The following is a 17,905-nucleotide window of genomic DNA, read 5'->3' on the forward strand; positions in this document are numbered from 1 at the left end:
AATACTGATAAAGGTAAAAATTGAGATTCGCTATCAATTTCTGTGGTCTGACTAAAGGTTCCATTTTGGTATTCCTTATCCCTCACATGGAGACTGTTAAAGATACTGTCAATGGATGATCTTTATTTCATATTGATTACCAATAAGTAAAAGTAACCAGTCATTTAGTTTCTTTTGCTTCAATCTTAGCAGGTTTACTTACTCCAAGAAAGAGATCTTTATTTGGACTAAAGGGAACTGTTTTTGGAAACAGCACGTGGGTTCTTTTTCATAATAAGGCAGAGGTAGGGGAAGGTCCTAGAGAATAAATAATGACAGAAGAAATTGGGAAAAAAGAAAAAATCATGGGCTTTTTGCAAATCCATTCTGACGCTGCACTGTTGGGTAAACTTTTATAAAATCATTTTATTCATTTTTATAAATATTGCTGTTAAATATTTTTTCTCTAAATAATCAATTCAAATCATAAAACGTATGTCACCTTGTTATTTTAAATTTGTATCTGTCAAAACTTTTTTGAGTTTATTCGGCAAACACCGAACACTTAATCTGTAGAAGGCAATGTGTTATAAAAATTTTGTGACAAACAACTTCAGGGTAACATTTTGTTTCAAATGATTTTTATCTTAAATTCAGGGAGGCTTTTTCTTGTTTTAATGAGGTCTCCAGTCATCATTTCATTGGTTTGACTTTTTGTGTTTTCATTTAACTTCATAGTCACAAAGTTGGTAATTTATCTCCTTTTACTGTATTTTTAATATGTACTTTTTTTGTAAGAAGGTTAGTTTCTCGCAAAAAGATTGTTGAAGTAGATGACGGTGTAAATGAACACCTTCGTTTCCAAACGAACAAACAGAAATGTAAGGGCACCTGGGTTTCAGACTGCCCTTAGGGGAGCCAGCGCCCGGGGCTGCTGCGTTCTGTTTGCTGCGTGCCGGTGTAGCCTGCCCTATGACTTCTGAAAGGGAGAGGGAGCAAGTCGGGCTCGGAAAGTAGTGGAAGCTCCTTACTTTCCAAGTCCATGCTTTTGGAATATTTTCTAGATGTGACGTTTTTCGTTGGCGTTCCTGTTTTAAAGTGTGGTTCTTTGAAGGGAACTGATCGTGTTGCATAAGCTACAAAAAGGCCCAGACAAGTTTAAGAGCCACCGCTGCTCCCAGCTGCGGGACAGTGTTCGGTCGCTTCCAGGAGGACCACCTGATTAATGGCTCTTTTGCAGAGGGCACGACTGCAGACTCGGCTTCCGCAGGGCGTGAAACGCGACCCGTGCGGCCGAGGGCCGGGTCCCGGCCCGGCCGCCAGGCGCCGCAGCCTCAGGTGTCGCCGCGGCCGCTCTGGCGGGCGGGCGTCGGGACTTCCTGTCTGGGCGCGGGGCGGAAGGATCGCGTTGCCAGCCGGGCCGCCGCCGCCCTGCCGTTAGGTGGTGGGGTTTCTCAGCCCGGCGGCGGGAGGCGGGCCGGCCGCGGCTTCCTGTCGGAGGACGCGCAAGGATCCGGGCGTCGGAGTGTGTGCGAGTGCGTGAGTGTGTGTTGGTCGCACGGCGTGTGTCTCCGGCCGCGGGTTCCGCCTCCTCCCCTGCCGCCGCTGCTCACGGTGGAAGTCAATGTGAAGCAGTAGCTCCAGCCCCGGGATAAACATGGCGACGTCTCTGCATGAGGGACCCACGAACCAGCTGGATCTGCTCATCCGGGCCGGTAAGGACAGGGGAACTTTTCTCCTGTGCATCGGTGCAGCGGCAGAGGGGGTGCACAGAAGGCGGGGTGCCTTCCCGGTAGCGGTCAGTGCAGGGGAAACAGTGTCCACCTCAGTCACTGGGGCGGCCGGGGAGAGGGGGGAGTGAATGAAGTAATGGAGGCGACGAATCAGGAAGTGATCACCTTGGAGAGTAACCTGCCTCGAATCCGGCGTTGTCGCTTCAGGGTGGGTTCGGCGAGCGGCGACGGCAGCTGCCGGGAGGAGCGCTGGCAGCGGGTGCTGGGGAACCGAGCCGCGGTTAAGTTGGGGACTCGGGGGCGGACGAGTTGCGCGCTTCACCCCAGTTGCCGAGGAACCAGGAAGTGAGTGAAGCTGTTGTCTCTCCGCTGCGCCTGCCACGCTGTCTGGCTGGAGAGGCCGCTACTGCCGGCGGTCGGGGGCGGCGGGCTTCCCGGGGGACGCTCGCCGTCCCCCTTCAGACTTCGCCTACGCATCCGTGACTTCCGCATGGACCGGGCAGCTCCGGGCGATGCCCGGTGGACCGGTACCCGCCAAAAAATGCCCGGACCCTCCCTCTTCCCCACATCCCCGCATTATGCAGCTCAGGAGTAACGGTCCTGGAAAGGGTCACTTAATAACGTTTAGGAACCGGGGTGCTACGGCTCCCAGGGGCTCGCCTCTCCTCGTTTAGTGGGTGGCTGTGAAGAAACTAGGTTTATACCCCTTCCCTCGTGGGGTGTATTTTTGGGGGAGAGAATGGTAAGGACACGGAGTATATTTCGTGTCCCTGACCTGGTGCGTCGGGGCGTGAGGGAAGAGCGTTTATTTTTGTAAACAGTGGGTGAATGTGAAGGAGCGGGGCGGGCGGGAGGGAGTCTTGGCCCCAGGGAAGTCTCCGCACGGAATTGCCCCCTTTCCCCTCCCCCCCAAACCTCCCACCATAGCGGAAGCGCCTAGGAGAGGATAGAACCCGCGGGATTGACAGGTCTCCGGTTCCAATCTGCTCTCCGAGATGTTCCAAATAAGAACGTTGATTTCTGGGGGCGGGACTACGGGCCCTCGCTGGGCCAATGAAGATTGGGCGGGAGTAAAGCTGACAATGTACGCATGGAATTGGAGGGAAGAGGAGTGTAAACACGGAAGTGGCCGAGGGGTGGGGGATGTGCAGCGCCACTGCTGCAGCGGAAGGGCATGGACTTAAGTTACATAGAAAAAGCAGCTTTGCTTAATAGCAAACGGCACAGTGAGGGCCCTAGGTCGTTGTAGCATGGCTTGAATATTATTTGCTTAATGTAATAATAAATATACATGTTCCTTTCTCCGGGTTCTGTGTCATATCACTGTCGATGGGAATTTGAAAATGAGAAATGTCCAAGGAATAGTAATGCTAAGAAAGGTCTTGCACTTTTTCTATCCATTGTTTTTAGGTAGGGAGTCTTGAAATTAGTTGTTTGGCTGGCAAACTATGTAATGCAGTTCGGTTGAGGATAAAACATGAACACGTGTATCTTTAAATTTAACAGAACTTGAAAATCTGGAATCATGTAACCATATGTATTGTATAATACATGGTGAATAGCCTTTTATTCTATGAATCGTAGTATTATACTTTTCATAAGTGCCAAAGACAAATCACAGTATTCTGAGTAGTAATTGAAATGAAGAATTTTAAGTTTTTGGACTGGAGATATAGCTCAGTTGGTAGAATGCTTGCCTCACATGCACAAGGCCCTGGGTTCACTCCCCAGCATCACACTCACACACACACACACACACACACACACACACACACACAGAATTTAATGAATGCAAGAAAGCACAATGAAAACTTCCTTTTTATGTTTTCGGTCCGTTAATAATACAATATGAATTAAAATAAATTTTTGACTTTATATTATTTGTACAGTCAATAATTACAATTAGTTGGGTCAGTGATAATGGTGACTGCTGAATGAGAGAGGTTGTTTCCACTGATTGAATACTCCACAGAGAACCTTGAAATAGCTTCTGCAGTTAGATCTTTTGAAAAGTACAATAAAGGTGAGAGGGCTTAACTTCATCAGTAGGAGGCATTTTTTTCATTAGTCCTTGGGAATGATCAGCAAAATGAAGTGACCTGTAGATATAAACAGTATTTGGTTTGAATATACAGAGTTTTGATTTCTTTTGATAATGGTGTACTTCCCACCCCTCCCCCTTGGTGCTAGGGATCTGAGCCTGGGGTCACAGCATGCTACACAAGTGCTCTACCAGTGAGTTACACCCACAGCCATGATAAAGGTTTTTAAAGAAATTAAATGTCCTTTTCCAGCTTTACTGAATTTCTTTAGTACTGCAGATCTTATAGTTATGTATTTTACTTTTCATGTTCTGGCAAGCTGTGTACCTTGTTTTCATAGCTCCAGAGTTCGCAAATAAGAAAGACTATGTGTGATACAATACCATTTTTGATCATGATGTTCTACAAAGAATATGTTTGGGGACAAGGGTTGTACTTCAGTGGTAGAGCACTTGCCTTGCACTGCATTTGATAAATTAGAAGAGATATCCCAGAAATTAAGATACATGGTTCTAAATTTTTATTGCTGCCAGTTTCTGTCATGTTAGCAAATTTTGTATTTGTAAAATGGTCAGGACATACTTTTTATCTCTGAGGGAGGTCATCAAGAGTGAAGAGAAAATTCTTCCTCACAGAGATTTTATGATCTAGTTGAGAAGATACATGAAAATCTCTATGATGTATAAATGTAAGAATAGCTGTGGTGATTATAATAATAGATTGATGATTAGTGCGGAGTGGTAACTACTGTCACATATTAAAGTACAAGAGAATAGACTTGCTAATGTTTTCTTCCTTTAGAACTTAATATCATGCATATGTACTCCTTCAGCCAGCAGTATTTATGCTGTCAGTGGGGTGTGAGGATGAAATAAATGAGCTTATTATATATCACTATCATTTATATACACAAAATATCTTATTGTGGTCAAGACATTTTATAAAACTTTCACTGACAACAGGATTTGTAAAAGTGAGCCTTGACCCTGAAGCAAGGAGTTGAGCATCTTTATCTAGTTATCACTAACACTAGGTTGTCCTGGTGACTTATGGCTTCATTTTCTCTGACAGGGTTAAGTAGATGACCTCTAAGATTTTTTTAAGCTCTAAAGTTATAATTGGCTTGAATATTTAATGGAAAGTTAAAGCTCTTCTTTTTTTTTTTTTTCAATTATACTACGAGTTTGTGGTATTACGTATTTAAGAGGTTAATTTATTTATAAATGGGTGACAAATTGGAATCTGAGGCTATGTACATACATTAAGTCTATTTATATAGTTTAATAATTAAGGCTTGGTTTTAGTATAGTTAGCTTAATACAGGAAAACAAATGTCTGGCATTAATGCTTAGAATTTATGTGAAAGTATTGAGTGTGTGTCCATGGTCTGGATTTCCTCAAAGATTTTGGTTTAAAATATTCTACCTTTGGGGCTGGGATTGTAGTTCAATGGTAGAACTCTTTCCTAGCATGTGAGAGGCACTGGGTTTGATTCTCAACACCATATATAAATAAACAAAATAAAGGTTCATCAACAATTTTTTAAAAAAATGCCACCTTTGTATCACCACATATGCATTCCTTGACTTCTTTTTCTTTCTTTCTTTTTTTACATTTGAGAAGTAAAGGCATCACAAGTTCTGTTTTATAATAGTTACTAAACGAAGGGGAAATTTTTCTGTGGAAGGTTTGCCTAAATATTTTCACTTGACAAAAAAAAAAAAAAGTTGTATTTTGTCAGCATTTGTCATGAAATTTGAAATTGTAAATTTTATTTCTGATTTACTATGAATTGGAATATCTAGTGAAGGTTGAGTATCCTTTATCTTGAAGTGCTTGGGACCAGAAGGGCTTCAGATTTCAGAGTTCTTAGGATTTTGGAATATTTGCATAAATGCCAGAGCATTTCAGATTTGGAGTGCTCAAAATGTATCAATAGGAAAAAAAAATAGCAGTATGTGAAAAAAGACAGGAAGCATGTATTGAAATAAAAATTAAAATGGTATTAATTTTCTTTAAAAAAATTTTCCTTTGGGGGCTGGTGGTATAGCTCAGTGATAGAATTCTGTCAAACCTTCATGAGGCCCTGGGTTCAGTCCCTTGTATTATTAAGGAGTGGGGGTGCGGACGGGGTGCTGGCTGGGAATTGTATTGAAATTGACCTTCAGAATTCATTGCAGCATTAATACTAAAATTTATATAAAAATGAGTTACAGAGTAACATTGTTGTGTAAAAAGTCAACCAGGATAATTCAACATAAAGCAATTTAATTTTGAAACCAATTTTATGGGCAGAGAAGGATGTCTTGACATTTAAATAACTGTTTGTGTAATCTGTAGTTTAAATGTTCAAAAAATTGCAGCTTTTAAAAAATCCTTAATATGTAAGTGGACAAATAATGTTTTACTTATAGAAATGGAATAGTAATTTTTCATTTACATATTGATATTTATATTTAGAAGCTAAAACTCATAGAAATGAGTATTGATTATAGTTATTATTAATTACATTTGATGTTAAATAAACAATTGTGTACCTTAAAAACCATATTCTCTGGTCTGGGAATTCTGAGAGTCCCAAGAGTCTTATCTGGGAAGTTAAAACTGTTTTCATGATGATACTAAAAGATCATTTGTTTTTTCACTTTCACAAGTGTTCGAGGAGTTTGCTAAAGGCTGTGACACAGTATTCCAGCGTATTGAATGAAGGAGGTAAATCTGTCTGCCTTCAAATAAATTAAGTATTAAAAAGATGTTTAGGGATGGGAATGTAGCTCTGTGGTATAGTTCCTGCTTAGCATGTGGGAGGCCCTGGGTTCAGTCCCCAGTGGTGCAGGTGTATGCATGCACAACAAAAAAGATTTGCAAAAATGTAAAAAACAAAGCTACTCTGAATTTTTTGTTTTAAAAAAAGTTTTTCATAAAAACATTTGTTTACAGTGCTGGGGATGTGGCTCAGTGGTAGAGCACTTGCCTAGCATGCGTGAGGCACTGGGTTCTATCCTCAGCACCACATGAAAAAAAATAGATAGATAAATAAATAAAGGTGTTGTGTCATCCTACAACTTAAAAATAAATGTTTAAAAAAGAAATTTGTTTACAAGTAATCTGTTTATAAAAGTTTACAACATTTGTTTAGAAGTTTTCATAAAGGTGTTTGTTTACAAGTAATTATTTTAAAATTAATTAGTATTTTAAAATTTCTTTTGTTTTAACTTCAAATATGATACATATCTATAAACAAGACCTTATATTATCAAACTCTGGGGTTCTCTGAATAGAAACAGTTTGAGAAGAACTGAATTACAGTATTCCTGTTCAGTCCCTGTTCAGTAAGGTAGCCAGTAGCCTATTGAGTATTTGAAATGTGACTGAGAGTTTTAAATTTCTTTATATTGATTACATGTTGAAATGGCAATGTTTGGGGTGTATTGGGTTAAACAAAGGTGATAAGTTTGCTTTTTAAAACGTGGCTACAGGAAAAGTTTATATGTGTTGCTGTTATTATTAGACAGCTTTGGTTTGGAAAATAGTATTTAGTTATTTTTCTTGGAAAATAGTATTTAGTTATTTTCTCTTTTATAGTTTATAATACAGATACATTAATTAAGTCAAGGGCAAAAAAAAAAAGTAGAGTACCCAGACTTTTACTTTCCCTCTTTTCGTTGCCTTCATTTATGTTCTTCATTACTATTGTTGTTACAGCCTGTGCATGACATAAGTAAGTGTTTGGTGGTTGAACAGTGGTGATCTTGTGATACTGGTTTGTGGTGCTGTTTGTAGGAGAGTACTCTGTCACTTAATGGAACATCTTAACATTTTCCCTCCATTGCTCTCAAATGAAATTGCTACTAAATTTTGTTTTTGACTTGAGAACATTGTTATGAACTAGATCCATTGCCAGCATTCTCTTATGCAAAGCTGAGAGGTATGCCTCTTGTCAGACTTAATTACCAAGTTTGGTATTTTGTAACAGCTGTTGAGTGAGTCTGGAATAGTCTACCATACAAACATCAGTTGATTAGAAACATAGAAATGGAACAAGAATATTCCTACAAGTAGTAAATGAAGACATGGGCAATTTTTATTTTTGGCACTGTGTTTAAAATGAAAATAGTTTTTGAAATGTATTTGATGCATTTATTTCTTCAAGGAGGATTGACTAGTAATATGAACTACTAGAAAATGATACCTTTCTGGTTACTTTCAGCTTCATTTGTTTCTATTTAAAAGGAGTTGCTTGTTTTTCCTCTGTAAATTTCATACACAGGTTTGAAAGGACACTAGTCTCTCAGATTTTAAATAAGAGGTAAGGAGTGTTGTTTTTCAGCTATTGCTTTTAGTTTACTTACTTTGATTGCACAACACTGTTAAATTTATGGTTGTGCTTTAGAATTGTGTGTAGTTTGAGTTTAAATTTTAATTATTGATCTGAACAAAATAGTATTGAAAAAAATTGTTTTGATTATAGAAACTTGTATAAAAGAGATGACTCTTAAATTTCTGTTATCAAAAACTACTTGTTGCTGGGCTGGTGGCACACAATGAGGATGAGGCAGGGGGATTAAAGTTCAAGGCCTGTCTGGGCAACTTGGTGAGACTCTCCTTCAAAAAAATAAATAAATAAAAAGGACTGGGGATGTTCAGCTTGGTAGTAGCATACTCCTGGGTTCAGTTCCCAGTATTGCAAGGAAAAAAAAAATATTTCTGTTAACAAAAGTATAGACATAGTACCTGTTTTTACAAAATAGATATTCTTGGAACTGTCAGTGGTACATTATTGTAAATTGAGAGTGAGCTCTTGGAATTTTGTGTTTAGCATTATTTGAGTTGGTAGATAAAACTCATATTAAGAAGTGAAAGAAGTAAGCATCGAAAAAGAAGTGAAATCAGTGGTCTCCTTGAGCTGTTGTCTTACAGAGTACCTTTAAAAATTATATTTTATTATACTTAAGTTTTTGACATCCTCTGAACTATTAGCTTCATGAAGCTAGACAACCTATTCACACTGTATCCCAGATTTGTAGCACAGGGCAGACACTGGTGAAATACTCAGCAACCACTTGTTGATTATCCTTAAACTGTTAGTTCTCTGGTTGATAATTCTTAGATGTCATATACATATTTTATATTCTCATCCTAAATTGAAGATATAAATTTTCTTATAATATGTATTTATCTTACCAAATAAATTTTTAAAAAAGGCATTTCTAGGATATAATATGTCGCACATTGTGGAGAAGGGAAAGGTCAGAAATATAAAAAAAATAACACTTTAAAAATTTTTCTATAACAACAAGAAATTAAGGTTTTGAAAATATGCCTCAAACTACATAAGAATTTCAGGCACATAGTATGTGTTAGGCAAATTTCATTTTGTTCATAAATTAATTACTTAAAAATCTGGTAAATTACTAATACTGAATATTTCAAGTCTGATTTTAATATGGTAGAGTTTTAGGGTGTGTCTTAACACAATTACATAAGGCATTAGTTTACACAGGATAGTTTATTAATAGCACCTAAGACAACAGCTAAATTGCAGTATCAAGCAGACTTTTAAAGAGAATGCTCCTAGATTAAATTTTTAAAACCTGTGTGCGCTTTCCAGGTTCAGTAGTATATGTGAGTATTGTAGGGAGGCACTTTGAAAAAATTCCTGAGAATAGTAATATATTTTATACTTACTACTAAGTTTCTTAAAAATTTGAGCTAGAAGGGCTGATTGAATCCTTTGCTTCAGTGAAGCTGCAGATAAGAGTAAGCAGGGTCACCTAAAGATAGATTTACTTAGAGGTTTGGCTGCCTCTCTGGAACCATTTAGCTTTGAGCAGATTTCCATAAATGGAAAGAGCAACTGGAGAGACCTAGTACCTTGGTTGAGAGTGTGGATGATGTGCAACAGGTGGTGGAACCGTCTCTGGATTTTTAAAATAAATGCTCCCCAAATGACTGCTTAAAGCTGAAGCTTTAGCATTGGTGAATTCTGAAACCAAGTGGATTTTTCTCCCCAGTTATAAGTTTCCTGAAAATAAAGATTCATGTCATTAGTGAATAGAACTTGTGAATTTGAATATGATTTTATGAAACTTATATAAACATTTACTTTCAGTTTCTTGAGAGGACATCTTGAGAAAAATCTATCAAATAAAAACTGCTACACATATATGTTTTAGAGCCTTTTACCAAGGAAAGTATTCAGTGTTTGAATATATAATGCAAAATTAATAAAACATTAAGAAGTTTGTCCCCCACTTCCCTTGGAAGGTCAGTGGGTTGTTCGACATTCAATATATAAAAGAACATTGAAAATTATAGCAGCTATAAAGTTAAGATAGCTCCCTTGACCTCAAGGAGCCTATTAGTATCTTGTGGGAGTGTTAAGTTGTCACTGTTTATCAAGTTATTTATATGCCAGGCACTGTGCTAAGTTTTTTTTTTTTTTTTTTTTTTTTTTTAATGAGAATCACATCATTTAATTCCCAAAACTATTTGAGGTTGGGGCTGGGGTTGTGGCCCGGTGGTAGTGCTTGCCTCACATGTGTGAGGCACTGGATTTGATCCTCAGCACCACATAAGAAAAAAATAACAAAATAAAGGTATTAAAAACTATTTGAGGTAAGTAATATTCCTGTTTTTTGAAGAACATTGAGGCCTAAAGAGATCGTTACTTGCCTAAGTGGCAGAGACTAGAACAATTTCACAAGTAACTTAATATCAAAGCATGAAAAGAAGTGGTAGAAGAGACACCCAAAAGGTGATGGAATTAGAAAAGGCTTTGTAGTGGGGGGATAACTGTTAAAGAAACTTAAACATCTCTTAAGAGAGCCAGATGTGGTGATGGGCCTCTATAGTCCCAGCTACTTGAGGATGAAGCAGGAGGATCACTTGAGTCCACAAGTTTGAGACCAGCCGGGGCCAATCTCAAAATAATGAAACAAAAACAGAAAAAAATCCCAAAGGTAAAACCAAGCAAAGTCAAGTCAAGTTCCAAGGAAAAGAACAAGGTTATTGTGAAGAAAGTTCCCAATTGTCCTATAGCTAAAGTTAATGGGTGTTGTTATACATCTCAGGCAGCCCTGCTCATTCAAGAGAGTCTCTATAAGAATTAAAGTAATTTATTAAAATCACTTAGAAATAAAAAGTGTTTCTGACCGATTCTGTTAAGTATTTTCTTACTTGTAGTTTTTAGTGGCAATATATCAAAATATAGGGGCTGGGGATGTGGCTCAAGAGGTAGCGCACTCGCCTGGCATGCATGCAGCCTGGGTTCGATCCTCAGCACCACATACAAAGATGTTGTGTCTGCCGATAACTAAAATAAAATAAATTAAGAATATATATATATATCAAAATATATAATTGACCTTGTAGGATTGTTAATGTACACCATCCTCTCCCTGCTTCCCACCCCCAAGTTAATTTTGGCCTAAAATTGATACAGAATTCAAATTTCATGGGAGGGTCTTTTTTTTGTTTTCCTTTGGATAAGATCCAGAAACTTACCATTAATTTTTCATCAGCCTCATTGGTGGTTTTTAAATGCACATTCATTAAGTGTAAATGCTACCTTATTTTGGTTTTAAGTTATTTCTGTAAGTAGTTGATATAGATGGATGTATCAATAGAGTTGTTCACATGGAAGATAATTTATAGTTATGTCTTAAACAGTAATGTGTGTAGTTCATTTTTAATTCAGTAAAACTTATTTTTTCCCCAGTGGAAGCCTCAGTTCATAGCAGTAATGCACACTGTACAGATAAGACGATTGAAGCTGCTGAAGCCTTGCTTCATATGGAATCTCCTACCTGCTTGAGGGATGCAAGAAGTCCTGGTATGTGAACTGTTCATCTTACTGTCATATTACTTCATATTAGAATGAAGACTTTTTAATGCCAGAGTATTATTGTTGGACTTCTCAAAGATCTATTATACATGAAAACCTGAGAGAATGATTGATCTTTATTAAGGTTCCCAAATCCTACTTTGAATACTTAATCTCATAATAAATGATGCAGAAAATGATACTGTAGGTATATAGATTTTTATGAAATAGCCTTTTATGTTATGTACGTATCCATAATTCTGGGTAAATTTAGGCCTTTTAGAGTCCTTAAGAGTGTGGCATATTGGGCCATTGCCTTCTGTGACCACTATCAGTCCTTTGTTCAGTTATAAACAGGTAATAATTCCAGGGAACCCTTGATGGTGGAGTAGGGAGCTTATGCCATTTCCTTCATGCCCCTTCCGCCTCTGAGTTAACTTTTTTTTTTAAATCTCCTTTTCCTTTTTAGACTGACAAATTAAAATTAGTGCTAATTTTAATAAAAATGTTCAAATATTACTTTGATTTGATAGAGATAGATACTTAATACCAATTTATGATAAATGCTAAGAGCATCTATACTTTTTAATTCAAATAGGGATCCCTGTGTTTTATTCAGGGATAGGAGAAGTAAATTATGGCTTATTGGTCAATATATTAACCCATGATAGTATATCTTTAAATTTGAAATAGAAATGTCACATACAGATTAATCATGCATATTCAAAGGAAGCCAGAGCAACATTAGTGTGTAATACCATACAAGATAGCAATTTGTATGTACTGTTTTTATTGACCTAAAAACCAGGACTATTTCATTAAATATGAATTTGAAATATTGAAATGTAATATTCATTGATCTGTAATGAACAGTCTTCTTTTTTATATTCTAAAAGTGCATACTTTTTACTGAATACATATTTATAAATCTGATAAATTTGCATATGTTACCTAAAGAATAATTATGGATATATGGAAGGAAAGTAATTACTAAAGAACTGTTAGACCATAATTTTAAAATGTTTTCCCAGCTGTCAAAATTAATCAAAAGTTTACAGAGGGCTTAAAAGTGTGAAGAAGCCTGGTGTGGTGGTGCATGCCTATAATCTTAGGTACTTGAGAAGCAGAGGCAAGAGGTATTGAAAATTTGAGGCTAGCCTCTGCAATTTATTGAGACCCTGTTTGAAATAAGAAAGGGCTGGGGATGTAGCTCAGTGATACAACACTCCTGGATGGTTCAATCCCCAGTAACACCAAAAAAAAGCAGGTGATTGTTTACCATCTTTAAGATAATTTCTTTCACTTTTATTTTCTTGCATACTTTGGATCATATTGAATATTCAACAAATTAATTTCTTTATATTTAGTTTTTATCCTGCTTTGATTCATAGTAAACCTTACTTCTAAATATTTGAACTATCCCTATAAGAAATATTAATGGGGGTGGGAAATTTTAATTCTTCAACTTTTTTTTATAGTGGAAGTGTTTGTTCCTCCTTGTGTATCAACTCCAGAATTTATCCATGCTGCTATGAGGCCAGATGTCATTACAGAAACTGTAGTGGAGGTGTCGACTGAAGAATCTGAACCAATGGATACCTCTCCTATTCCTACGTCACCAGAGAGCCATGAACCAATGAAAAAGAAAAAAGGTAGAGAATATTTATAAATTTCTGAGAAAACAGATGACTTTTTTTTTTTTTTTGCTGGCACTTTCTCCCCCCCCCCCCCAAGGGACACACAAAAAAATAATATATGCTATCTAGTCTTAAAGACAGTTGGGGATGGGGTTGTGGCTCAGCGGAAGAGTGCTCACCTAGCACGTGCGAGGCCCTGGGTTCGATCCTCAGCACCACATAAAAGTAAGTAAATAAAATAAAGATATTGTGTCCAACTAAAAAATAAATATTAAAAAAAAGACAAATTGAGTTTTTTGTTTTTATTATTTTTAAAAAATTTGAATGGCTCTACTTTGGTGCCATGAGTTTCTGGACTTGAGCCTCACTGATGACAAACTGAGATTTTAATTTTGTGTTTTAACATTTATACTGTTTAAACAAGTTTGTATTTAGGCTCTAATGGTACTTATCTAAAAAGGAGCTTTTAAGCCTGGCATGGTGGTATATTCATATAATCCCAGCTACTCAGGAGGCTGAGGCAGGAGGATTGCAAGTTTGAGGCCAGACTGGGCAACTTAGTTTGAGGCCAGTTTTGGCAACTAAGTTAGGTACTCATCTAATTTTAGTTTCTTCCCTATGTCTTTGCATTTAAATAGAGGGGGAAAAGAAAGCAAAAAAAGGTAAAAGTATGTTAGAAATAATGGTATTTTCTTTTATTCATTAAACCTGGTTTAATGAAGAAAATCCATAAATTGTTGCCATGTACTCACTGCTGTAAGGAAGAAATGGACAGAGCACCAAGCTGGGAGGTGGTGTGCCTCAGGGATAGGGCACTGGCTTGGAATGTGCAAGGCCCTGGGGTCCACCCCTCCCCCTCCCCCATAGTATACCTGGAGGTAGCTGGGTCTTGAGAAAGATAGGAAAGAGAATTTAGAAGCAAGAATTATTTCCTACTATAAATGTTTAAAACCAAATGACATACATATAAGCAGCTTTATTAACTCACTACCCACTAAAAGCCTTTGGCTGGTTGCATGTAACAAAAACAGAACAAAAAAAGATGGAAAAAACATGAACAGCGGAGGTCATAGAGAACCAGGATGTGTATGATATAAATCAGGAAATAATTTGCCAATTTACTACTATATCTTTGAAAGCTCTTCTTGAATGACCATTTAAAAATTACATATAACTATTCTATACTCATTGCCATTAGGATGTTAGTGAATCATCAGAGTGCCATTACTTTTGTTTTTTCAAGTACATTTTATTTTTTAGTAGCAGAGCTTTTTTATTTTCAGTGCCTTTAATTACTAATGTATGTAGTATATTTCTAAGAAAGGATAGGCTTCAGTGTCAGTGTTTTAAAAGTTAATTTGATAGAGCCCTTTTTCCTACTGAGGAGTACTCTGTTAATTTCTTAAGGAACCTGATTTGGAAATGCTACCTTCTAAGAAAAGAAATTAAGCCAACTGTTTTATTAGACAGGATTTCATTATGTGGCCCAGGATGGTCTTGAACTTGTGTGGTTAGCTGGTCCTCCCACTTTAGCATCCTGAGTAGCTGAAACTGCAGGTGCATGGCACCACTAGTTACCAAAATGAAATCCTAGAAAATATCTATTTTATAATACATATTAAGACAATTTAGGTCTTTATGTGGTTAATCTAAATAAGCCTTGCTAATGGAGAAGAGAGAATGACATCAGAAATCCTAACTGTATGACAGTCACCAAATCAGTAATTTTTTTAAATCTGAAAACATGATAGACTTGTTTCCTTCAGACTTCCTCTCTGCCAGTAGTCATTCATCTGTGCTGAGAATCTAATGTAACTCATTTTAGACTTATGCCTTCTTTAGTGTAGATTTAGCCCTTGCTTTTTCTCTTCATTGTAGATGCTAGTCTGTCTGAGAGCCTAATGACAGAAATGAGGAGAAACAAAAGAGAAAGGCACAGACATTTATTAGACATATAAAACAATCACCTGGAATTTTTTTTTTAACTCTTAAAATATATGTGCATGTTGAGGAAGGGGAATTTAAACACTTTTGCTTAAATTCTGGTGAATTATCTGTTTCAGAGCAATAGAGAGTGTTTAATATTTTTTATTTTTCCTCATTTGAGCTCAGAGGACTTTATAGGTCATCACATCCTCTGCAATAAGTAGAGCTGTTTCTAACAATCCCATAGAAGAGAATACAAAAGCCGGACATGGTGGTGCAGGCCTGTAATCCTAGTGGCTGGGGAGACTGAGGCAGGAGGATTGTGAGTTCAGAGCCGGCTTCAGCAACTTAGTGAGTTCTTGCCTCTAAATAAAATATTTTAAAAAAGGGTTGGGGATGTTGCTCAGTGCTTAAGCGCCCTGGGTTCAATCCCAAGTACCACAAAAAACATTATACTAGGACTTGTTGGTATTGCTACATTAATGTAAAAAGGTTAGCAGATTGAGGCTCTGACCATAAAAATAGATTGGTACTATCTTATTTGCTGCATACCTTGAAGAGGAGCTAGCTGCTTCATTTAAAATTGCAGAAGTATTTTAAATGTTGCTTTTAGAAGCAACTATTTACATACATATACTGAGTATTTTAGGCCATATGTTAATGTGTAGTTAAATTAATAATATGTTATCAAGAGGGTCAGCTAATCATACTTCTGTTATTTTTCCTGTTTTCGGTATCTTATTTTTTTCAGTTGGCCGTAAACCAAAAACCCAGCAATCACCAATTTCCAACGGGTCTCCTGAGTTAGGTATCAAGAAGAAACCCAGAGAAGGAAAAGGTAATTTGGGGAGGATTATTTTGGAGATGAGCGTTTTCTTTCTCCCCCAGTTAGGTAACATGTTTACATTAGTGGTTAAAAAAAAACAAAAAAACATTTCTACTACATGTGTATATGGGACTACAGTTGCTAGTAGTGTTTCTAAATTAGGGATGGATCAGCATTACCTGGGGAGCCTTATCAGAATATCTAAGCCTGGTCCTCCCTGTCATCCCCAACCTCCACTGAGATTCTATAGCCATAGCAACACTGGGGGGGAGAATCAAGACATCCTTAGGACAGCTTGATGCACATCCTTCTTAGGGGCGCTGGTTTTGGGGCGTGTGTGTATATACTAGCACTCATCCCCACACAAAGCCACTTGAATTGAAAGAGGTTACAACTAAGACTTGTTTCTGAAACATACTTTTTTAACTGGTTTAAAGCAGTACAAGAATTTAGGGCAGGCTGAATTTAATTTTCTCATCAGCAAATTTCAGTCATGAGACAAAACTTATGATTTGAAAAACTTTTTGCTTGAAAATATTTGTATCCTCACTAAAAATAAAAAAACTGCAATAAGCTTTCCCCCACTCTGTTTTCTTAATTCATTGAGTAAAATGACTTCAAGTAACATTTCAGTAGTGGTTTTTAGATATATTTTGTCTCATAATCTGATAGCCCCAAATTAATCACTTTAATGAATAAATGTTTTCAGACTAAGATTTGATAGATAAATTATAATTCTTATCAGTGTCAGTGGTATCCTTACACCCAAAGACCTTATGCTTACCCAGGCATGGTGGTACAAGGCAGTAATCTTAGTAATTTAGTGAGGCCTTCAGTAATTTAATAAGATCCTGTCTCAACACTTAAAAAAAAAAAAAAAAAAAAAAAGACTGGGTATGTAGTTCAGTGGTAAAGCCCCCATGAGTTCAATCCCCGGGATCCCACTCCCTTCACCCCTAAAAAATACCTTATGCTTAACTCTGGAGAAGAATTTTGTGATGACCTATTTTTACCAGTCAGATCCTCCTCTGCACCCCTTGTTTTTGTGGTGTTGGGGAATGAACCCAGGACCTCTCATATTCTAATAAGCGTGCATTCTACCATACAGTTATACCCCCAGCCTAAAAATTGCTTTTCATTAAAATTTCAGTCTTAAACTTGAGGCAGATGTTACAATGTGGACACTTGTTTTAGGCAAACCTGGATTCAAAATCTAGCAGTGACTCCTCCTTTACAAAATGACATAGGCTTTACCTGACAAAGAAGGCTTCCCTTTCTGAATCTTGTTTTCCTTAAAACCAGAACTAGGATTGTTAATTAACTTGGATGGAAACTTGAGTGGAGTTTTTAAAGATAACCAAGCAATGTTGATGAATTTAATTAATTCAACAAGCATTGAAGCAAACTCCTGCTATGTATTAGGCATTGTCTCTGCTGTATAAAAATTTCTTCCAGCATAAAGCCTCTGCTCACTTTTACTATGATAATCCCCTGGCTGTGAATAAAATAAAAATGCCCCCAGCAACAAATTTTAATGTAGTTGATACGTGGTTGATCGGTTTCTGGGTTAATGATGCTGATGTAATGGAGCTTCAGAGATAGTTAATGTAATATTGTGAAAATTGAGGGTCAGTCTTTTTAGGTTGAGAGATGCATACTTGGTTCCACTTTGGAACCATGAATTTGTTTAATTTTGAGGAAAATCCAGATTAAAAATTAAATACCAGAGGAAGAATGTCAGTGTGTCAATTAAAGGAGAATTGGGTTGGCAGCTTGGTTTGGAGGCTTCTCAGGTAGCCTGTAGCTTGGGTCTGGGTTTAAGGTTATGGAGACTGCTTGGTGGCCCAGTGGTGGTGTATGTATTGTCTTCTTCTTAGGACGCTTCTGTTCTTTCATCAATTTCAGAACCTCTGCTTCTGAAGGCTCCACAGGGAATA

General features: G+C 37.4%; 1 protein-coding gene across 14 annotated transcripts in view; it reads left to right on the forward strand.

Moving 5' to 3' along the window:
* Positions 1-17,905, forward strand: part of Elf2 (E74 like ETS transcription factor 2) — a 103,420-nt gene that overhangs the window by 80,295 nt on the left and 5,220 nt on the right. For 10 of the 14 annotated variants that reach the window (XM_076864111.2, XM_076864107.2, XM_076864110.2 and 7 more), the window contains 3 exons: positions 11,475-11,588; positions 13,058-13,231; positions 15,894-15,980. In XM_076864111.2, the coding sequence (XP_076720226.1) occupies positions 11,475-11,588; positions 13,058-13,231; positions 15,894-15,980 (375 nt within the window). Of the gene's footprint in view, positions 1-1,423; positions 1,695-6,408; positions 6,467-11,474; positions 11,589-13,057; positions 13,232-15,893; positions 15,981-17,905 lie in introns of those variants that run through there. The other 4 variants (XM_076864115.2, XM_076864116.2, XM_076864117.2 and 1 more) reach the window with 4 other exon arrangements.

The sequence above is a fragment of the Callospermophilus lateralis genome, chromosome 8 (genome assembly GCF_048772815.1).
Source record: "Callospermophilus lateralis isolate mCalLat2 chromosome 8, mCalLat2.hap1, whole genome shotgun sequence".
Lineage (NCBI taxonomy): Eukaryota > Metazoa > Chordata > Mammalia > Rodentia > Sciuridae > Callospermophilus > Callospermophilus lateralis.